The sequence below is a fragment of the Bos mutus genome, chromosome 1, assembly GCF_027580195.1.
Source record: "Bos mutus isolate GX-2022 chromosome 1, NWIPB_WYAK_1.1, whole genome shotgun sequence".
Classification (NCBI taxonomy): domain Eukaryota; kingdom Metazoa; phylum Chordata; class Mammalia; order Artiodactyla; family Bovidae; genus Bos; species Bos mutus.
The window spans coordinates 82,245,813-82,267,412 of record NC_091617.1 but is presented as its reverse complement, the minus strand read 5'-3'; the positions used below and the strand labels follow the sequence as shown (position 1 = coordinate 82,267,412).

Sequence of the window (21,600 nt, the reverse complement as noted above, 5' to 3'; positions counted from 1 at the left end):
AGTGAAGACATAAATCTACAATTAAGAAACAATTTTCAAAATCTGTTTATTTAAGAAAAAACAGTACCTACTTCATAAACACATGCAACAGAGTTAAATCCCTTTATTCCCATGAAGTCAACCTTTAGCATTCGTGGGGAATTGGTTCCAGGATTCTGTCAAAAATCCAAGAATGCTCAAGTCCCTTATATAAAATGGCCCAGTAATTGCCTACAACCTACAGACATTCTCCTGTATCCTTTAAGTCATCTCTAGATTACTTATAATACCTAATGCAATGTAAGGACTTGGTAAATAGTTATAAATACAATGTGCTACATAAATAGTTGTACATCTGTAGTAAATTCAGTTTTCGGAACTATCTGGAATTTCCCCTCCCAAATATCTTTGATCTGCAGTTGGTTGACGCTATGGACGCAGAACTTGGGGATGTGGAGGGCTGACTGTGTTCCAGTCCACAGTGCTACTGCCAAAGCAGATGGGGAGAAGCTCTAGGAGCCAGAGGTAAAATGACAGCTTAGGGCAGAGCCGCCTACCAGGCCTCTCCTAGGCCAACGTATGAGAAAGACAATGCCCTCATCCCAAAGACTAACCTGCACAGCATAGGAGATGGCAAGCCCTGCGTAGGCTGGGGGAATCTGCCCATGCATGAGAACAATCATCAGCCCAGTGGTGGTGATCAGGGCAATGCTGATTAGGTCCAGCCGCACCGCCAGCCACCGCATCGCACAAGTGAACAGGAAGAAAGGACTCTGGTTGTTATCCAGTAGCTCCTGGTACCTGTGAGGAAGACAGAACACCTAATAAAGTAAGTAAAGTACCACACAACCCCAGTCATGGAGGATGCCGAAGTACTGGTGAGTTCTGGGTAGAGGGCTAATACTAAAGTATAATACCACTGCTTGTAACCAGGAGAGTGATATGGAAACTTAAGGAGTACAGAGTATTCCAGGCTCCACACACAGGAAGACACGGGGGTTTTCTAGTTTTACCCTTTGAAAGAAACATATTCAAGATACTAGGAAAAACATATCTACTTCAACAGCACCAGGAAAGCAGGGGGGAAGAAGACCAAATAAAGAGGCTGTTTAAGCTTTAGAGAATTGTTTTAGGTCAGTGGTCATTTTCTTGAGGAAAGAGAGGTTACAAATGCAAACTGCAGAAATGGCACAAGAGCAGGAAAAAGACTTTTGGACTGAATACGAGAAAGTGGAAACGGTCTGCTGGTTTCCCAAGGCCATGGAGCAGAGAACCAGAGCAGTGAGTTAGTTAAACCAGAACAGATAGACCGAGACAACCTTTGTCACTGCAGGAAGGAGACCCTCTGTCATCAGGGGTCCTAGAGAGCAGCTCTCACCCCACCTGAGGGTCTGGGGTCACATACAACTAGAACTCCAGAGTGGAAGGCCTGGGTAGGCAAAGATACTTTGCCTTAAAGAAAATCCCTTTCCACCTTATAAGAAGATATGTGCACTTTAGAGAAAATTTAGGAAACATAATAAAAAAGAGGGAAATGTAAAATTCCAGTACTCTCACCACTCAGCTAAAACCAGAATCCATATTCTGCTGCATTTCCTCCTAGTATTTTTTCCAATGCCCTCACGTTTATTTGGGTACATACCTACACATGTACACGGTCAACATATTTTACTCTTTGTTTTGCTTAAAGTTAGCATACATTTTTCAGAATTATTTAACCAACCTTTCTATGCTAGAGTTACTTTTTAATGTTAATTACTTAATTTTTGGAATGAACTATATACTCTATAAGACAGAATATTCACAAGGTAAAAAGGTTTTACCATGAAAAGTCAGTCTTTCTCCTGCCCTCCTCCAGCTATTCACTTCCACTGTCCAGTGGCAGCTGTTAGTTTCCTGTGTGTTCTTTCAGATATTCTAAATGTCACACACACATATTTAAAGGGAGCAAACTATACATGCACATCTGTATCTTTCTCTTTCATCTAATATAACTTGGAGATCATTCCACATCAATACCTAGGAAACAGTCTCATTCTTTTTAGGGGTCACATAATATTCCATTATATGGGGACACCACAGCCTATTTAACCAGTCCTTTACTGAAAGACATTTAGTCTAGTTCAACCTCTAGTAAACATACATCTCCACAATGACTATATAAGTACAGAAATTTCTCACACAAACAATATTAACAACTAAATGTCAATTTATTGTCTATGAATATCTTACTTTTCCAAGAAAAAAAAAAAAAGGAGCAAAACTCTGTCAAATATAGCCATTCAGAACTGAAAGCTAATAAAGACTCCAAATCTGTTTGGTCTTCCCATTTGCTCAGAAGGGAGTTCTACCAAGCAAGTGAATCTTAATCAGCAGAGATCATTAAATCACTAATACTCTTAGTAATGATTTTTATAATCCCCAATTTTGACTTTGAAAGGCTTCTTAAACTCTCATTAAATGCTGAGATGTTGGCTCCCTGATGAGCCCTCTGGCCCCCATGGAACTAACCTGTGCAGAAATTCCTGCCCTTTGTTGTAGGCATGGATGGTGGCAAGGCCCTGTATGCTGGATGTGATGTGGGAGAGGAAAGGTGACTGCGTGATATTATCCAGACGCTTCAGCTCTCGGATCAGGACCCTGGAGAGAGAACGAGTTCTGTGTCAGAGGGGTGGACTGGCAACTCTGGCTTCACCCTTTGCACTGAAAGATACAAAGACTTCCTGTTTACCTGGAGACAATGTGCAGAATTGAAAAGAGGATGACAAGGGGCCCCACTGCCACGAGGAACCACGGGAAAACTCCTGCGATCATTCCAACACAGAAGAACACCAAGATAACGTTCTGAATGAACATCTCAGCCTGGAACGGCAGGCGCACATCGACTAAGGAAACAGTAAAGGAACATGTGTCAGATGCTGGGATCCACAAACAGCCAGAATTTTTAAAAAAACAAAAAGAGGCTCACAAAAAGCCATATCTGAAATTTGTGACTTTTTTTGTCTTTTAAACAGTCTGATCAAATAAAAATCTGGTAATGTAGTTGCTCTAATTTTTCTTGTCCCAAGAGCATTTAAGTGATCTTTCTCACCTGTGCCCTCTTTTTGGTTCACTGTGCTGCCCAACCCCCTTAAACATTTTTCCACTTTGCAAAGTAATATATGTTTGCTATAAAATATTTGGAAAATAAATATGCAAAAAATTAAATAAACATAGTCTTATTCTTACCAATATGAATGAACTGCTGCTAACATTTAAGAAACTTTTCATGGAAAATTTTAAACATACACAAAAATTGTAAACATACACAAAAACTGGAAGAGTATAGAACCTCCAAGAGTTAACATTTTCTTCACCTATTTTGGACATCTCCTCCCCCCACCTATTTTCTTACAAATCTGAGACATGTTGATACCACTGATTTTCATCAGTCTCTTTTCTATTCATCTGTGCGTATGTGAGTTTAATACAAATGTGATCATATCACACACATGTGTATCACTATTTTGTGTATCAGTGATGGTTTTGATCTCTTGTTACCTCTGGCCATAGCTATACATTGGCCTATCAACATCTGAAACAAACTCCTTCTATGGAGGCAGCACAGTAAGTAGTTAAAAACATTAGTTCTGGGGTCAAAAAGATCTGAGCTCAATTTGCAGCTTGCTATTTAATAGTTGTGCAATCTTGAGCAAGTCAACCTTTCTAGATATCAGCTTTCCCATGCATTTCATGGGTGAAATGATACCCACACCTCACAGGGCTGCTATGATGGCTAGGATAATGCATGTAAAACTGCTTGTAACACAGTAAGCCCTCAAAAAATGTCAGATAGCATCACTATTATTATAGGCTATGGGAGTACAGTTGACCTTTGAATAACATGGGGGTTAGAGACACAGACCCTCCATGCAGTGAAAAATCTGCATGTAATCTACAGTCAGCGCTCCATAGATGTGGTTCCTCATCCACAGTTTCATATCCAAAGACTCAACCAACCTGTTGTTCAAGGGTCAAGTGTATTTAAGTTCTGGTGCTGGCACAGCCCATGAAGCATTCAGCATCCAGCAAACCTGTCAAGAGACTGTACGTGTCCAGGAACCTACACACCACCCACAAGTAAATATGTCTTTTGGACTCTCAAACACCCTGTCCAAAGCCTTTATGGTCAGCACTCTGAACTGGTTTTCAGGTTAAATAAGATCAAATAAGAGCTCACATGAAAGATGAAAAATCAGATAGGTCCTTAGCCTAAAGAGAAATTGCAATGTAGAGAAATTGCAATGTGGAGAAAATGCCCAAGCTAACATGTTCCTGATGCAAATATTGCAGCCACTGTGCTGGGTGGTTCATGCTCTGGAGCACAACAGAGAGAAGCAGTGAGAAATACCTTCATCCATGTCTTTGGAAAACCTGTTGAGAATTCTTCCCGTGGGGGTAGTGTCAAAAAACTTCATAGGGCTTCGAAGGATTCTTCGGAAAAGCTCATCATGGAGTCGGGAGGAGGCTCGCAATGTGCCCTGAGGAGCAGAGTACAGAGCAATCAAAGACCCAGGACTCAGTAGGCTCAGAACCCACTCCACGGGTCCAAAGCCAGAGAAGGGCAAGTGGCTGTGGAGGAAGGAGGTGGCTAACCGGAAAGGGCTGAGGCTGACGGGATGCAGGTCACTTCGGCAAGAGGCATCCTGCTTCAGAGGAGCTCCCCAACTCAGAATAAACCCGAGAGGTGCCAGGCAGAAGCCTGACCACAGAGCCACCAGTGAGAAGAGGAGCAGAGGCCCCAGTGCATACCTTGACAAAGACCACTCCACGAATGGCTTTCAGGATCAGCATGACTGCCATGGAGAGGGCATAGATGCTGGCATAGTAGTGCATGAGAGGATTGTCCTTCATGCTGTTGCTCACAGACGTCCTATTTTCTTGAGTCACAGTGGTGTTCTGTTTGGAAGCAAGGTTCTGTGAGGCAAGACCCTTAGGGACATCCAAGAAGCCCTTGTCAGGGCCACTCTTGGCTCAAGGCAGGGTACAGGAAACAAACTCTGGGAGCTGGTGGAGACAAACACAAGGCAGGCTTTGCCTGTTCCCCTCTCTTCTCTAATGACAACAGACAGCCTATAGATGTGCTCCTGGTAAGCGCTACTGCTCTGTGAGTTGGTCAGGGAGCAACTACCTGGTGAGGTTACATTAGGGACTCATCTCTTTAATCCTGGGTAATCTTTGTTAATTACCTCTCTTAACAGAAAACTAGAGCACTTTCCCTAAGAAGAGCCAGGAAATATGAAGAGATGGCCATATTATTAGACGTACAATTTTCCCATCAATGAGAAATCTTACCCCACTTCCTTGCTTGATCCAGTAACTCAACCACCAGTTGCTGAAAGCGGTGCTGCCCACATTCAGCATGAAAAGGGACAGAATGACCAGGAATGCCAAAGGGCCCCCAGCAGCCTGGATGTAGACACCATACACTGACCAGGGCACAGAACCCTGCCCCTTCTCTTCCATTTGCACGAGCTGCCCTAGGTGAGGAAAAGAGAAACGTGAATTCAGAAAGGAAAAGCTGCTTTTCTAGAAGGAAGTCACATGTAGAAGAGGAGAACCAAAGAGAGCCTACAGTTTCACAGAGCTCTAGGTTGGAATTATTTCCCCCTTTCCAGGAGCATTCATTTATCCATTTAATATCTATCTACTAGGTACCTATTATGAACCACGCCCAGGAATAAGCCCTGGAGAGGCAAAAAGGATTAAGACCAGGTCCCTGGCTCAGATCATCCACATATAGATAAATAAGTACAAAATTATAGTAAAATGTGCTAACCCCAATGCTGGAACTACTTGTAGGGCAGCATGGGAACATTCAGGAAGTGCACCTAATCTACTTGGGGGAGCTGTGAGGGGCTTAGCAGGGAGGTTCCAGGTGAGACTTTCTATGTAGTCCATATTGTGTCTTTTTTTTTTTTTAGCTGCACAGCATGACTCGGATTTTAGTTCCCCTATCAGGGTTGAACCTACACCCTCTGCAATGAAAGTGTGGAGTCCTACCCACTGGACTGCAGGTGAAAGGTAAGCCAGAGTTAGCCAGGTGGGGAAATGATAGGCATAGGTGTGAGGAAACAGGAAATCAGTATACACAGATATCCAATTCAACATGGCTAGAATATTCCGTATGCCTAAGGAGTGGCAGGAGATAAGGCTTATTAAGCAGGCTGTGGTCAGAGGATAAAGGTATTTGAACATTATTCTTCAGATAAGAACTTCTCAAGAGAAAGGGCTACAGGGGTGTAGAGATTTGACTCCCAGCCCTACTGTAGGAGATGGGACTGGAATGGCCAGACCAGCCACCTCAGGCAGCCTCTTCCATGCATCCCAGCATCTCAGACAAAGAATGGATTTTCTATGTGTGCCACATCAGGAAAAAGATTTTAAAAATGCTGCTTTGAAACTGGGAAGGCATTGAATAGCCTCAAGCCCCAGGCAGTTGGCTGGTCTCCTGTTTTTAACTAGATCTCCTAGTTGTTCATGTGGAAGACAGATTTAAAAGGAGGCAACTGTAACAGTCTCGGTGGGAGATGATAAAGGTCAGAACCAGGGTTATTTTCTTGGGCTCCAAAATCACTGCAGATGGTGACTGCAGCCATGAAATTATGATGCTTGCTCCTTGAAAGCAAAGCTATGACCAACCTAGACAGCATATTAAAAAGCAGAGACATTACTCTGCTGACAAAGGTCTGTCTAGTCAAAGCTACAGTTTTTCTAGTAGTCATGTACGGACATGAGAGTTGGACCATAAAGAAAGCTGAGCACCGAAGAATTGATGCTTTTGAACTGTGGTGTTGGAGAAGACTCTTGAGAGTCCCATGGACAGTAAGGAGATCAAACCACTCAATCCTAAAGGAAATCAGTCCTGAATACTCATTGGAAGGACTGATGCTAAAGATGAAGCTCCAACACTTTGGCCACCTGATGTGAAGAACGGACTCATTGGAAAAGACCCTGATGCTGGGAAAGACTGAAGGCAGGAGGAGAAGGAGATGACAGAGGATGAGATGGGTGGGTGGTATCAATGACTTGATGTACATGAGTTTGAATAAGCTCCAGGAGTTGGTGGTGGACAGAGAAGCCTGGTGTGCTGCAGTCCATGGGATCACAAAGAGTCAGACACAACTGAGCAACTGAACTGACTGACTGAAAACCAGGGTTGTGGCCATGGGGATGGAGTATTCAGGAAGTAAATTCAGTAGGATGGGGTAACTGACTGTGGGAGGAAAAAAAACATTTAAGGATATTTCCTAGGGGCTCCCTGGACTGGTCAGGAGATTGATGTTGACAAGAGAATACAGAGAAAGCCCCACCTCTTTATCACATATGCTATGCAATTATCTTGGAACAAGCCACACAGGCCTCGAGCACTTTATGATGAGAGTCTCTAGGTCACATGTCCCCTAAAGACAATCTGTTTTTTGCCTACTGCCTGCGGCAGGAATTGACAGATGTCTCAGCCTTCTGTGCTGTTTGCTTTGTGAGAGTAAGGTACCTCCAATCACACCTGAATTCAAGAGCTCATACAGGGCTTATTAAAAGAAAGAAAAGAATCAGTATGGTCAACTCCTAACACCCAATGTCTGCTGCAGTTTTAAGACCAAGGAAATGAAAACAACACGGCAAACCAGAAAAAAAGTCCTAAGTTCAACATGTCAGGTGAGAAGGTAACACTGAAGAAATAACTTTAAAACAGGAATGCATTTCTATTTATTATTTACAAAAGTGAAAATGCCTAAGGTATTGCAAACAGCTTCTCCAACTCTCAAGATTTGTTTTGGTTGATAAGATGAAGGGTTTGAAAAACAGGACCAAGGAGTCTGGATAGGAAAATCAAGTAGGAAAAATCTTGGCTGTAACTCTTCACCACAGCCCTGCTGGTGCCTGCTTGGGACAAGCCAAGGAGTGATCATTGTACCAGGGGAGGGGGTAGAGGGGGGTTAACTGAGGATGTGGGCATTCTTAGAGCTAGCATGCCTTTGCTTTGGTTGGCATGACTTTTAAAGAGGAGAGATGAATCACAGGAAAGAAAGGTATACCTCTATCCATGATTCAATTTTTCCGTAAAGATGACTCAGCTATGACTACCTACACCTCACTCCACCCTGCATAGCAAAAAAAGGCATAGAAGTAAAGGTCATTTTTATTGCCTTGGTCTATTTGAGCAAACAGAAGTTGCCTCATGGTCTCCCAATAATCATATAAGAATCTTGTTATTCTAGAAATATAAGGCCAGGTGTTCTACAACAGGCAGCATGAATTGCTACATGGCATAATTTCTGATAAACTTTAATGACATACTTTACATCATCTTTCTGCACTGCTGTACTGGTGCTCATGAATGCCCTGGCTGGCTGATGACCTCAAGAGCATCATCAATGCCAAAAAGAGAGGCAAGCACCAGGTTCTTACTAGTCCATGTGCCACAGTCATCAGCAGGCTTTTGACTTGATGGTGAAGTGTGGTTATATGGGCAAATTTAACTGATGATCACAGGACTGGGAAAATTGCTGTGAACCTCATGGGCAGGTTAAACAAGTGAGGAGGGATCAGCCCCAGATATGATGGGCAACCCAAATATGTGGAAAAATGGGAGCCCCCATCCCATCATTTTCATTGTACTGACAATCTCATCTGGCATCATGGACCATGAAAAAGCAAGTGCATGAAAACACTCTAGAGGGAAAACCATGGGATCCTTTTTCTAGGGATGTAATAGATATACGCAAATAAAATGCCAAAACAAAACAAAAGCAAAAACTTTAATGACAATTCTCAAAAAGGTTCATTACCTTCCTCTGGCTTCACTGCTTTCTCCTTCTTTACTGATCCTGTTTTAGGACCCTTCTCTTGTGTTTTCTTCTGTGAACCACTGGTTTCCTTTTTTGAATTAATCTAATGAAAAAAAAAGTCTCTCCAGTTATCATGATATGGCCATTCAGATAAATGTCCAAAGGACATGTTAGCAAATGCATTCATGGAGTCGCTGCTCTTCTTGAAAAGAGACACGTCCAACTTCTTAAAAGTTTGTTACTTCCCTAACTCCTGACATCTTTGAGGTCTGGGTTCCGGCCATTCCATAGACCCTGCTCTCCCCAAAGTACCTAAAGACCTAAATTCCAAACACAGTAGACTTTATGCTATTCTTATCCACTCTAACTTGTGCAAAGTATCAGCTGGATGACATCTATAAAGAGCCTAAGCCAGTAAATGGGACACAGTCAGTGCTAGTTAATAAGTGCCAAGTTGGCAGCCAAGACACCATGGATAATTTTCAAATGTATACAGGATTTAATGTCTCTTGCCTGCCACATTATTCATTTGATTATTAAGAAAGGCACTTTCGTAACGCTCTGGTTAGGATTTAATTAAGTTTAAGAAATTAAGTTATGACTGAACAATAGCACACACTGAGCCCACATCCTTCTCCTTGTCATTGCCTTACTGATGAATTCTCAGTGACAGAAGATCTTGGTTCTCTAGTCCCTCAGTCCTTCCCTCCTAGAACAGAACCAGTGTGTGGACTAAAGCATAGTAATCTGGTCACTGGAAAACAGGGCCCCTGCCAGCAAGACACAGACAATGAGTTCAGCAGAGATTTCTCCATCATTCACTATGGTAACATCTGTCTCTCACTAGAAAGACACACACATGCAAATCTTACCTCAACTGGGGGTGTCTCTCCCAGCAACAGGTTATTAAAAATAGTAGCATAATCACCATTTAGATTCATCAATTCCTCATGAGTGCCTCTCTCTGTAATACAGCCCTCTTTCATGAAGATCACTTCATCACAGTCAGCCAGGTACTGGAGACAAAGACAGGGACAACGTAGTGTGGCTGATTATTTGTGCAAATACATCCAAACCCCTACACCTTACTTCAGCAGGTCTCACCTGGAGGTGGCCAAGCCCCCCCAGGGGACACTTGGCGATATCTGGAGACATTTTTGATTGTTACAATGGGGGGGGGGTACTACTGCCATCTGGTAGATAGATGCCAGGGATGCACAGGACAGGCCCCCACAACAGAGAGCTAAGACTGAGAACTCCTGCTTTAGTTTCTCGTGTCTTGTGATATAGTTCAAAAAGCAGGTTCTCCAGTTTTTGATATAAATCTGCTGATGAAGCCACACAGTCTTCTATTAAACTTTACATCCCTTTACTAGACGCAGAAGTACACATAATTAGACTTTCTGTGGCAGAACAGGGGGTTAGCCCCCTAAACTTGACAACATAAGCAAAGCAGATGGCAACCTCCTTGAGCTGCTCTCTGAAGTGGCTGCTTGTTATGGAATGACAGAGTGAGAAGAGCTTGTTTTTCCTAAACAGTACCCACTCGCATATAGATGTTAACAGAATGCTTTCCAAACTATCTCTTACCCAGACTCCATTTTCAGCCTATTCCTCTTAGCCCTTTTACTTACTGATTTATATGCAAAAGCTAACATGCTCCAAGGATCTCTGATTCAGATGGCCATCTGGTACAACAAGCTTTATTGGTACAATGAGCCAGGAGGCTATTTGCTGAGGAAGGGAACACCATGATTCCAGGGACTTCAAGGAGCCCCATGAAGGTACCTGGACCAAGCCCACCTCCCTGTTTCTCCCTGCCCAAGTCAAGGTGGGTAGCCTGGGGAAGGAAGCACATACCTGTAACTGGTGGGTAATGAACAGAACCGTCTTGGACTTGAGATGCTTCTGGATAGCACTGTTGAAGATGTGGTTGCCCACGTGGGCGTCTAAGGCACTAAGGGGGTCGTCCAGGATGTAGATGTCTCGGTCACTATACAAGGCCCGGGCGAGGCTGATCCTCTGGCGTTGCCCGCCACTCAGGTTGGCTCCTCGCTCACCAATCTACAGGAACCCAGAAAGCACAAGGAAGTCTCCAGTTCAAGTCCAGAACAACACTCAGTGGTTGCCTCAGTCACCTCTCCTCTCTTCCACCCAAACCAGCTCCTTCTCTTTATTTCCCCACCTGGATGGAATGCCACTGTATCCTCTAGGGCCCACACCAGAACTGGGGATATCAGCCCAATGCCTCATCCTCTCCCACAACCATCTGGTTACTAACCAATCCTGTGTCTGAGCCTTACCACATCCTCTGGATGCCCCACTACAATCCATTCTCCATGGGCAGAATGACTTTTTCAAAACACAAAGCTGACCATCTTGCTTAGTCCTAAAGGACAGAATCTAAGCCTCCAGATATGGCTGACAAAGCAGGCCCTTTACCAACTGGCTTTCTAGCAACTCTTAGCCTCCGCTGTCAATGCCCCTTCTATACCCTGGGATCTGAGCAGGTGTGTCTGCTCAGTTACATTGGTGTCCATTATGAACACGCATGACTACTGTCATGCCTTCTGTACTTGTCTGCTCAGTTCTGGCATCTTCTCCTCTGCAAAGCCTACCCTCCCCTTCTCCACTAACACCCAAAAGAAAGGGGACTCTTTCATCACCTTATTTTGTGCCTATTTGTCAGTATGTCTTTCCTAACTGTAAGCTTGTTGAGGATACAGATTATTGTCCTTTTCTTTTATATTCCCAGTGCCCCCAGAAGCTTCTGCACAGGCAGCTGACATATAATAAGCACTTAATAAATGTTACTAAGTGAAAAAAAAAAAACCGATTGTCAAACAGTAACTGGCACTGTATTTTTTTTTAAAAATCTTGTCCTTAAAAAAAAAAACTTCAATTATTTCAAAGATTTTCAAATAAGAGCATGTATAAGAATTACCTGCAGGGCTTGTTAAAATGGACTGAGGGGCCCCACCTCTCAAGTCATGATTCAGTAGGTCTCTGGTGGGGCTGAGAGTCTGCAGTGATGTTGCTGATGTGCTGCTAATCAGGGGACCGGAATCTGAGAACCAGTAAATTAATCAAACCACTCCAATCTGGTTTGAGGGCTTAAATGGAAGTCAATTGAATAAAAGTCAGCCTCAGAGACCTCAAGGGCAGGTCATGGAAGATGAGCATTAACACTGAGGGCCAGTTCCAAAGACAAGCCTCGGGGAACTACTCAAGGGCAGAGAAGCAATGAAAGCCAGCTTTATGTTAAGGCCTCTTTCTTTCTAGAGGGAGTCAGCTCTCTAGAGAGTTACATGAGTAAAAAGAGGTTGGAAGAATAAAGTTCAAGGAATCTCAACAGGCATATGATTGAATAATGGTTTTAAATATGAACAGTGCAGAAAATATGAACTGTTCACCAACAATGGGATTTTGTTTAAAATCCACAACACATGAAATTTACGTGCTTAAAATAGGCAATGTTGCTATCCCTGCCCTTAGGAACAAACGTGTCCCTAACATAAAGTCCCAATGAAAGCAAAACTCCCGTGAAAGTTCTTCTCCCACAATTTAAGGTGCATGCCTAGGAGGCAGTTCCGGTACAGCTCTGCCCCCCAACTGCCATAATCCTCTCTGCTAAATAGCCTGGCCCAGCAGGGGCAGAAGGCCGGTACCTCTGTCAGATCACTGTGGGGAAGGATGGCCAGGTCAGGCCTCAGGCAGCAGCAGTTCAGCACAGAGTTGTATCTGAGGGACACAAAAAGACCCAGAGTCAGGGGCATGGTTGGGGTAGAGCCTGGTGACTTGGGCTGCCTTGCGTCTCCCACGGCCAAGAGGAAAGCATGACAGAAACCAAACATTCCTTGCCTTTCTTCATCAAATTCCTTCCCAAAGAGGATGTTGTCTCTCAGAGTGGCATTGAGGATCCAGGCCTGCTGGGCCACATAAGCGAAGGTTCCATTGACTGCAATGCTGCCCTCTAGAAGTGTCATCTAGGGAAACAGACACCATCCAATGGCATCACAATGCAAAGCCATCACCCTGAGTCAACAGAACCCCCCACATTCCACAAGGGAGTTGACAGTCTAGTTGGTTTCCTTGGATGCTTTTGGAATCCAAATCCAGCTCTCACATTTGTTCCACAGCAGTCAAGAAAATCAAAGTTCTCCTTGCTTATGTGTGATGGGAGCCCAGCATAATCCATGACTTGAATGAACGAATATTTCATTCAGCAACTCATAAGCTACTTTATCATTCTTTCTTCCTAACTGCAAACTGTTCTAATTAAAGGAACCCAAGCAGAAGGCCCTTTTGCAGAATTCCCCTGGGGAGGATGCTGCAAGGATTTAGAGCTAGTCCCTGCCTCAAGATGAGGGCAGGCCAACTCATCTACAGAATTAATCCAGGCTGTTGGCTAGGTCAGCTGCTTTTGTAAAATGAGGACCGGGGGTGGGGTGGGGGTGGAATTCCAGTTAGACATCAACTAGCATTTTTCACTTTCATGCACTGGAGAAGGAAATGGTAACCCACCCCAGTATTCTTGCCTGGAGAATCCCAGGGACGGCAGCCTGGTGGGCTGCCATCTATGGGGTCACACAGAGTTGGACACAACTGACGTGACTTAGGAGCAGCAGCATTATAGAGTATTTACATAATGGTAACAGACCCTCCACTCCAATGTGAAGAGATTACACAATAAGCCGTGAGCTTTGAATTATGTTTTCAGTTGCAGGGATTGACACGAATCAATTTATCACTTTACTCTCTTTCAGGGTTCCTTTCAAAGGGACTAACAATAGATGCTTGTCTTGCGTTATGAATGCTATAGCTTGAAACGGTTTCATTAACCAATCTGCACATACAAGCTTGTCCTCTCAAACACAGTAACGCACAGCAGACACACACAAGACTGTAACATACTGCCAACTGCCCACAAACAGGTAAGCACTCTCACAGATAATGCATTCAGAGTGTTCAGAAACCTGGAGGGTCTACTGTGGAAATCCAGCTCTTCCAGCTGCTACAGTACAAACACCCCACACTGCAGACCACCAATAAGGAGTTAAACTCTAAAGAAGCAGGGCTGACAAGTAGCCCCTGCCTCTCTGTCAGGATCTGATCCAGAAGCAAAGACCCGTTCAGTTTTCAATTTAACTGCTGCCCACCAACCCTCCCTTTCAGTCCACCTGTGTCTCTCATCACTGGCCCTGAAATTTGGCTGATCAGAAATTACATAGGAGGTTTTTGGCTCTTAGCAAACCCCAGTGGCTGAGCCCAACCTCTGCACAGTCTCATAAGCCAGAAGGGGTGGGGGTGGGGAGCTGTCCCTCCCGAAGATTTGGATGCAGCTTTCCTCAGACCACCCTGAACACCTTTGCTCCACCAACTGTGACGATGACGCCGAACAAGACAAAATAACCCATAGACTAGATGCTACATGAAAATCATCCCCAATCCCTTCTCCCATTTGTTTAATTTCCTCAACATGGATAAATGACTCAGAGGACCTTATCCATCAGCAGGAATAATCTTACACTTATCCTCATCTCAATCATCTAAGCCAAGCTCGTTTAATCCAAATTTAGAAGCACATGGGGTTTTGCTTTATTCTCCTGATTATTTGGTTCTAAAACATAGTAGAAGATAATCTGTCTTAGTTGGATGATCCCCACTTGAAATGCTGACTTCTGGGCCCTCTGAACACTATTCCCTCACTGCCTTGGGCTGTGCTAGTGTGTCTAGAAGGCCTAGCACCCCAACCAAACCATGAACTCCTCGAGGGCATAATTCTTTTAATGGTTAGCTTGAAAATGGAGTAGGTCTTTGTTTCTAGATCAAATCCTGAAGGCCCTTTCCCTGACAGGGAGGTTGGTGAGGCTGGTCCATTTGCTGGCAGTCTGCAGTTTGTCAGTCTCTGACCTCTGACATTTCCTAGCACACTGTCTGGCACACCTGTGGCACTCAGTAAACACGTGCTGAATAAAAGAAGGCATGAGGAACAAGTGACTCCAGCTGGGTATCAGTGGGTCATTCACCAGGCGCCCACTGAATCCCATCCCAGATACAATGCTGTTGTTAAGGGGTAGGAGTAGAGGGGGTGGGGCGGGGAGTGGCAGGAGCATGATACAGACCAAGGGTCCTTTTGTTTCCACCTTTCCTGACTCTCTTCAGGAAATAAGCTTATTTTTCCTGAGACTCTTACTAAATAAGCAGAATCCAGAGAAAGAAGCAGAAAATGCCCAGGACAGTAACAAAATCTTACCTGGCCTAAAATGGATGAAATGAGAGAAGTTTTTCCACTTCCCACACTGCCACAGATTCCAACCAGTTTACCCTGGACAAAGCACATGCGAGAGGAAGGTCATTAAAGGATACTGACCATTCATGTCAAGGACTTTAGATTTCTTTGAGGAAAAAAACATTAATGACAGTCCATCACTATGGGAACTGTCATCCTGAGGACCCAGCAAGTCACTTACCTTTGTTCTCCCTCATCAGCCAACCACGTCATAGGGTTTCTGTGGGGATGCACTGAGGTAATAGATGTGTAAGCCTTTTAGAAAATTTAAATATGCCATAGGCATTAAGGGGTCCCACATCACTTTTAGAAAGGCCCAAACCTTTCCCTACTTTGTTGGCAACCCATGCTTTTTGATAACTTGTTTGTTTTTATTGATGGTTTTAAAAGAGAGGACAGGACTCCTGAAAATCATTTTATTTTCATTTTATTTTATATGATTTTTTCCTCAGGGTCTATAAATCATTTTCAATAAAAACTACGCACAATGTGCACTGTTGTTTCCATTTTTCTACAAAACATTCCCAAGAATCTGAGGGCATATTTTTACCATCAATCTGACATGAAAGTAGAAAACCAAGCCTGTGATTAACTGAATATCCCCAGGGAAAATGATGAGTTCTCCATGGGCAGTATTAAGTTTTCAAGAACAGACAGATAATTTTAACAGGGACGCTTGTTCAGCAGCACTCTATCGCCTCAAGCCTGGCATGGAGGAAGGGGATGGAGAGTGGTCGTGTGGAAAGAACATGGATTCTGGAGGCAGACAGGTCTTATAAAAGTATTCTTGACAAAGTTTTTGACATGGTCCAGGGGGCTGAGAGATTACAAACCAGTGGTTACAAAGAGACCAAGCCACAGGCTTAGACTCTGCTCTGGTCAGTCAGGTTAACACAAAGAAAACTCTGTTCTGACGACTACATGGTGGCTAAAGAAGATGTCAGCAGTGAAGCATGTGCCTGGGACACAGAAGACATCTGGCAAATGTTAACCTCCCTCCTCTTCCCTAAAGAGAGGGGCTGGGGGGAATAGCTAAAGGTCTGTCATGTGAACATGGACTGTAAAGGGCAGAAGGAGGGTCAACAGATAGAAAGGAAAAGAATAAACTTTACCTGATTACAAGAAATAATCCTCTAATAGAGTTGACTAGCAATGTAATAGAGTTGCCTCAAGATAACTGTTATTAAATAAGAAGCCTGCTGTTAAAAGGTAACTGAAGTCCAAAAACTGACTCGCACGCCCTCCAATGATGAGCCATGCTAGTTGTTTCACGTGGTCTCATCCATTTCCCTCTTGTCTGTAACTTCCAACAGCTACGAGCTTTTTGTTTCCCTTTAGTACAGCTCTGGATCTGTATAACATGCCTCTCTGTACAGTCCAGCTCTCACCACCATATGTGACCACTGGGACTACTATAGCCTTGACTATACCTTTGTCGACAGAGTGATGTCTCAGCTTTTCAACACACTGTCTAGGTTTGTCATTGCTTTCCTGCCAAGAAGCAATTGTCTTCTGATTTGATGGCTGCAGTCACCTTCCACAATGATTTTGGAGCCCAAGCAAAGGAAATTGGTCACTACTTCCACCTTTTCCGCTTCTATTTGCCACACGCAGGTCAGGAAGCAACAGTTAGAACTGGACATGGAACAACAGACTGGTTCCAAATAGGAAAAGGAGTACGTCAAGGCTGTATAGTGTCACCCTGCTTATTTAACTTATATGCAGAGTACATCATGAGAAAAGCTGGGCTGGAAGAAGCACAAGCTGGAATCAAGATTGCTGGGAGAAATATCAATCACCTCAGATATGCAGATGACACCACCCTTATGGCAGAAAGTGAAGAGGAACTAAAAAGCCTCTTGATGAAAGTGAAAGAGGAGAGTGAAAAAGTTGGCTTAAAGCTCAACATTCAGAAAACTAAGATCATGGCATCTGGTCCCATCACTTGATGGCAAATAGATGGGGAAACAGTGGAAACAGTGGCAGACTTTATTTTTGGGGGCTCCAAAATTACTGCAAATGGTGACTGCAGCCATGAAATTAAAAGATGCTTACTCCTTGGAAGGAAAGTTATGACCAACCTAGATAGCATATTCAAAAGCAGAGACATTACTTTGCCAACAAAGGTCCGTCTAGTCAAGGCTATGGTTTTTCCAGCAGTCATGTATGAATGTGAGAGTTGGACTGTGAAGAAAGCTGAGCGCCGAAGAATTGATGCCTTTGAACTGTGGTGTTGGAGAAGACTCTTGAGAGTCCCTTGGACTGCAAGGAGATCCAACCAGTCCATTCTAAAGGAGATCAGTCCTGGGTGTTCTTTGGAAGGAATGATACTAAAGCTGAGTTGACTCATTGGAAAAGACTCTGATGCTGGGAGGGATTTGGGGCTGGAGGAGAAGGGGACGACAGAGGATGAGATGGCTGGATGGCATCACCGACTCAATGGATATGAGTTTGAGTGAACTCCAGGAGTTGGTGATGGACAGGGAGGCCTGGCGTGGTGCGATTCATGGGGTCACAAAGAGTCAGACACGACTGAGCAACTGAACTGAACTGAATGGGGTAGATCCCATGATCTCAGTTTTTTTTAAATATTTAGTCTTAAGCAGGCTCTTTCACTCTCCTCCTTCACCCTTATCAAGAGGTTCTTTAGTTCCTCTTCGCTTTCTGCCATTAGAGTGGTATCCTCTGCATATCTTAGGTTGTTGATGTTTCTCCCCCCTGTTTTGGTTCCTGCCTGTAACTGTAAACAAGGCAGAATGCCAAAGAACTGAGGCCTTCGAACTGTGGTGTTGCAGAAGACTCCTGAAAGTCCCTTGGATAGCAAGGAGATCAAACCAGGTCAATCTTAAGGGAGATCAACCCTGAATATTCACTGGAAGGACTGAAGCTGAAACTCCAGTATTATGGTCATCTGATGCAAATAGATGACTCACTGGAAAAGTCCCTGATGCTGGGAAACATTGTGGACAGAAGAGGGTGTCAGAGAATGAGATGGCTGGATGGCATCGCCAATGCAATGAACATGAACTTGAGCAAACTCCGGGAGATGGTGAGGGATAGGAAGGCCTGGCGTGCTGCAATCCATGGGGTCGCAAAAGTCAGACACGACTGGGTGACTGAACAACAACAACAACATGCCTCACACCACATTAGAACCCCTGAAGACTACTTCCAGTGAGGTAGATGAACATTCCTTACCACCTCTGTCACCACCACCTTGGTCCAGAAAACTAATGCTTTTCCTTGGTTCTCCTGGCTTCACTCCTTGTTTTCCTACATTCTTCTGAATCCAGAAGCTAGAATGATTCTCTGCATCTGTAAGTCAGATCACATCACTCTTCTCCTCCAATCCCTCTAGTGGCTTTTCTATCCATTCAGAGTAAAGGAGAAGTCATTATGAAGGCTCTGGCACTCCAATCCTCTCTGCTTTCAGTACCCTCCCCTCTCTCCCATGCTCACTCTGCTCCTGTGAAAGCACAATTAACATACTCAGGGCTTTTGTGCTTCTGTTCCCTCTGCCTGAATGCTCTTCTTCCCCCATGTATTCTCATGGCTCATTCCTTCAAGTCTTTGGTCAAATACAGGCATACCTTGCACATACTGCAGGTCTGGTTCCAGATTATTTCAGTAAAGCAAATATCACAATAAACGTTCTGGTTTCCCAGTGTTTGTATTAGTTACCTTTACTTTATACTGAAGCCTATATAGTGTGCAATTACATTGTGTCTAAGAAAAAACACTGTATCTATTTTAATGTAAATACTTTATACTTTAGCCTATATAGTGTGCAACTACATTGTGTCTAAGAAAAAACACTGTATCTATTTTAATGTAAATACTTTATACTTTAGCCTATATAGTGTGCAATTACATTGTGTCTAAGAAAAAACACTGTATCTATTTTAATGTAAAAATATTGCTAAAAAATGCTAACCATCATCTGAGTCTTTAATGAATCGTAATCTTCTCTGATGGAGGGTTTGAAATATTTCTAGAATTACCAAAACATAACAGAAATATGAAGTAAGCAAATGCTGTTGGGAAAAAAACGTCTACAGGCTTGCTTGATGCAGGGTTGCCAGAAGCCTTCAATTTAAAAAAAAAAAAAAAAAAAAGGCATCATGTCTGTTATTACTTTTTTTTTTTTGGCTGTGCCCTGAGGAATGCAGAATCTTAGTTTGAGGCCTTCCCTCAAATAGTCTATTTAAACTGCAGTGACACCTGCTCTCTGTCCGTCAAGCCCTTCATCCCCTTTTCTTTGTAGCCCCTTTACCTGTTTACTATCTGCCTTTGTTCAGAAGAAGGCAAAATCCAGGATGGCAGGGATTTTGGTTTCTGCTGCTCTGTAACAGTGCCTGACAGACAGATGGCACTCAAAATGGCTGTGGAGACTTAGAGAACGAATTTATGATCACCACGGGGGAAGGGTGGGGGGAAAGGATAGTTAGGGAGTTTGGGATGGACATGTATACACTGCTATACTTAAAATGGATAACCAACAAGGACCTACTGTATAGCACAAGGAACTCTGCTCAGTGTTACGTGGCAGCCTGGATAGGAGGGGAGCTTGGGGGAGAATGGATATATGTATATGTATGGCTGAGTCCCTTTGCTGTTCACCTGAAACTTTACAACATTGTTAATTGGCTGTACCCCAATACAAAATAAAAAGTTTAAAGACAAATGGCTGTGGAGTGAGCAGATATATATACCCCTTGGATTTTCTGGATGCTGCAGCCCTCAGCACGCTGCTGGGCCCCAGTCATGTTCGGTAGGTTAAGCCTTGAAGCTGGAGTGCCTGGTAGTCACTCCCTATAGGGAGATTTCTGAGAGACTCTAGTCCTGGGCTGTAACATCATATACCATAATGGCCTTTGCTTTCAGTAAGAAATAAAGTTACAATAGAATTGCTGATGACAGCACCACTGGGAGTACCTATTATACGCCAGGTTCTGTGCTATGCATAGCCCAGCACTAATGAGCAGCTCACACAGAGTTATAATAAGAAATCATTATTATAGCTCACACATAATATAACAATCAAATCTACTCTGGGCAAGATTGTGGAAAACCCACTTGAATGCTTCATTTCCTTGTTTACAAAATGAGTATCTCATGAGAGCATTTCTATTATTTATTTCTATTGTTATTCATTTCTAGTGTTAAATTCCTAAGAATCCCTTCTAGAGTGGACCTGGCCAGGTTGGCTCTTTAATGCAAAATCACTCCCAGCCATGAAGCACTTTGCCGAAACAACGGTAGCAGCCCCCTCTCCCCAGAGGACAGCCGGGAGACAGTTACCTCTTCGATCTCTAAGTCGATGTTGTAGAGCGTCCTCTGCAGGCGGAGGCTCCCCAGGTGGATGTGCTTGCCCTCTTCCTCCTCAGGGCTGGGCCGCTCGTCACTGTCCAGGAGGAGGTGACCCTTCTGCTCTGCCAGCACCGCCTGATGCTCAGTGCGCTGCAGCTGCCTCACCTTCTCTTTCTTGCCCCTGGCAGCCCTCTTGTCTTTTTTCGTTTTGGGGGTCAGCTTGGGTGAGTTCTGGATACTGGAGTGGGAGGAGTCCCATGCCAAGGTGGCATTTTTCATCTCTATCGTGAGGTGAGGGCTGGCTGGTTTTTTCTTTATCATGTGAACCTCTTCCATTAGAAACAAACTCTGATAGGAGTTGTGAGAGAGGTGCAAAGATGAGACACTGGATCAAGACCAGGGAGACAAGCCTAGGGCGTACACTCACGTAGCAAAACACATCAGGCTATACAGTGGAAGGAAGCTGAAGGGCAAAAGGTAGCTCATTAGTGTAGCCCAGCCTCAGGCCCATGGAGAGGTCACGGGAATGTGGGGACACCTTGGGAGGGACAGGGGCCTCCTCAATCGGCCCACACTCTATGTTACCAGTTAAATGCTAAACTCCTCTTTCCTTTTCCACCACTCTCAAGAGGACCAGGGGATATTTAACTGACTGGTCTGCAGCCCTCTGTTCTCATTCAGGAGCTGCTGAGTGGTAGGCAGTAAAATGTAAGCAGGAAAACCAAAGGGCACATTGCTCTCCTGCTCTGACTCTTGTCACTCTGCCATCCAGACCACTCCTGCAGGGCCCCCAAGCCTGGGCACTTTCCTCAGGTACCCCATGGCACATGGCACAGGGATAGGCTGAACTGAGCTGATGACCAGGCCTAACTCTCTCCGGTTAGAAAGGAGTACCTAAGGTTTGATCGACAGCAGAGCACATCTTCTCACCAACAAGTTCTCATGTCTTCCAAGTCCTACCTTGGAACTTGTGAGAATTCAAACAAAGGGCTTGCATGAAAGGGAAGGGTATCTCCCTCAGACACCCAGCTGAGAAGAAAGCAAGACTTTTCCCTCCCACCCATTCCCCAGCCCCACTGAGGCATGTCAGGGGAAGAAAAGAGGAATGCTTGAAAAGCTAAATGTCTTGGAAATTACACCGGAAACACTGACCATAATAAACCTCTGCCCAGAACCAACATGGGCCCA

At 44.1% G+C, this 21,600-nt stretch overlaps 1 protein-coding gene across 5 annotated transcripts in view; it reads right to left on the bottom strand.

The window, feature by feature from the left end:
• Positions 1–21,600, bottom strand: part of ABCC5 (ATP binding cassette subfamily C member 5) — an 82,327-nt gene that overhangs the window by 24,049 nt on the left and 36,678 nt on the right. For 4 of the 5 annotated variants that reach the window (XM_005909530.3, XM_070372516.1, XM_070372524.1 and 1 more), the window contains 13 exons: positions 20,404–20,760; positions 15,067–15,138; positions 12,672–12,796; positions 12,479–12,551; positions 10,671–10,874; positions 9,683–9,826; positions 8,811–8,913; positions 5,314–5,498; positions 4,771–4,917; positions 4,370–4,499; positions 2,711–2,864; positions 2,491–2,619; positions 594–780 (listed from right to left, as the gene is read on the bottom strand). In XM_005909530.3, the coding sequence (XP_005909592.1) occupies positions 594–780; positions 2,491–2,619; positions 2,711–2,864; positions 4,370–4,499; positions 4,771–4,917; positions 5,314–5,498; positions 8,811–8,913; positions 9,683–9,826; positions 10,671–10,874; positions 12,479–12,551; positions 12,672–12,796; positions 15,067–15,138; positions 20,404–20,760 (2,010 nt within the window). The remainder of the gene's footprint in view (positions 1–593; positions 781–2,490; positions 2,620–2,710; positions 2,865–4,369; positions 4,500–4,770; positions 4,918–5,313; positions 5,499–8,810; positions 8,914–9,682; positions 9,827–10,670; positions 10,875–12,478; positions 12,552–12,671; positions 12,797–15,066; positions 15,139–20,403; positions 20,761–21,600) is intronic. The other variant, XM_070372529.1, reaches the window with a different exon arrangement.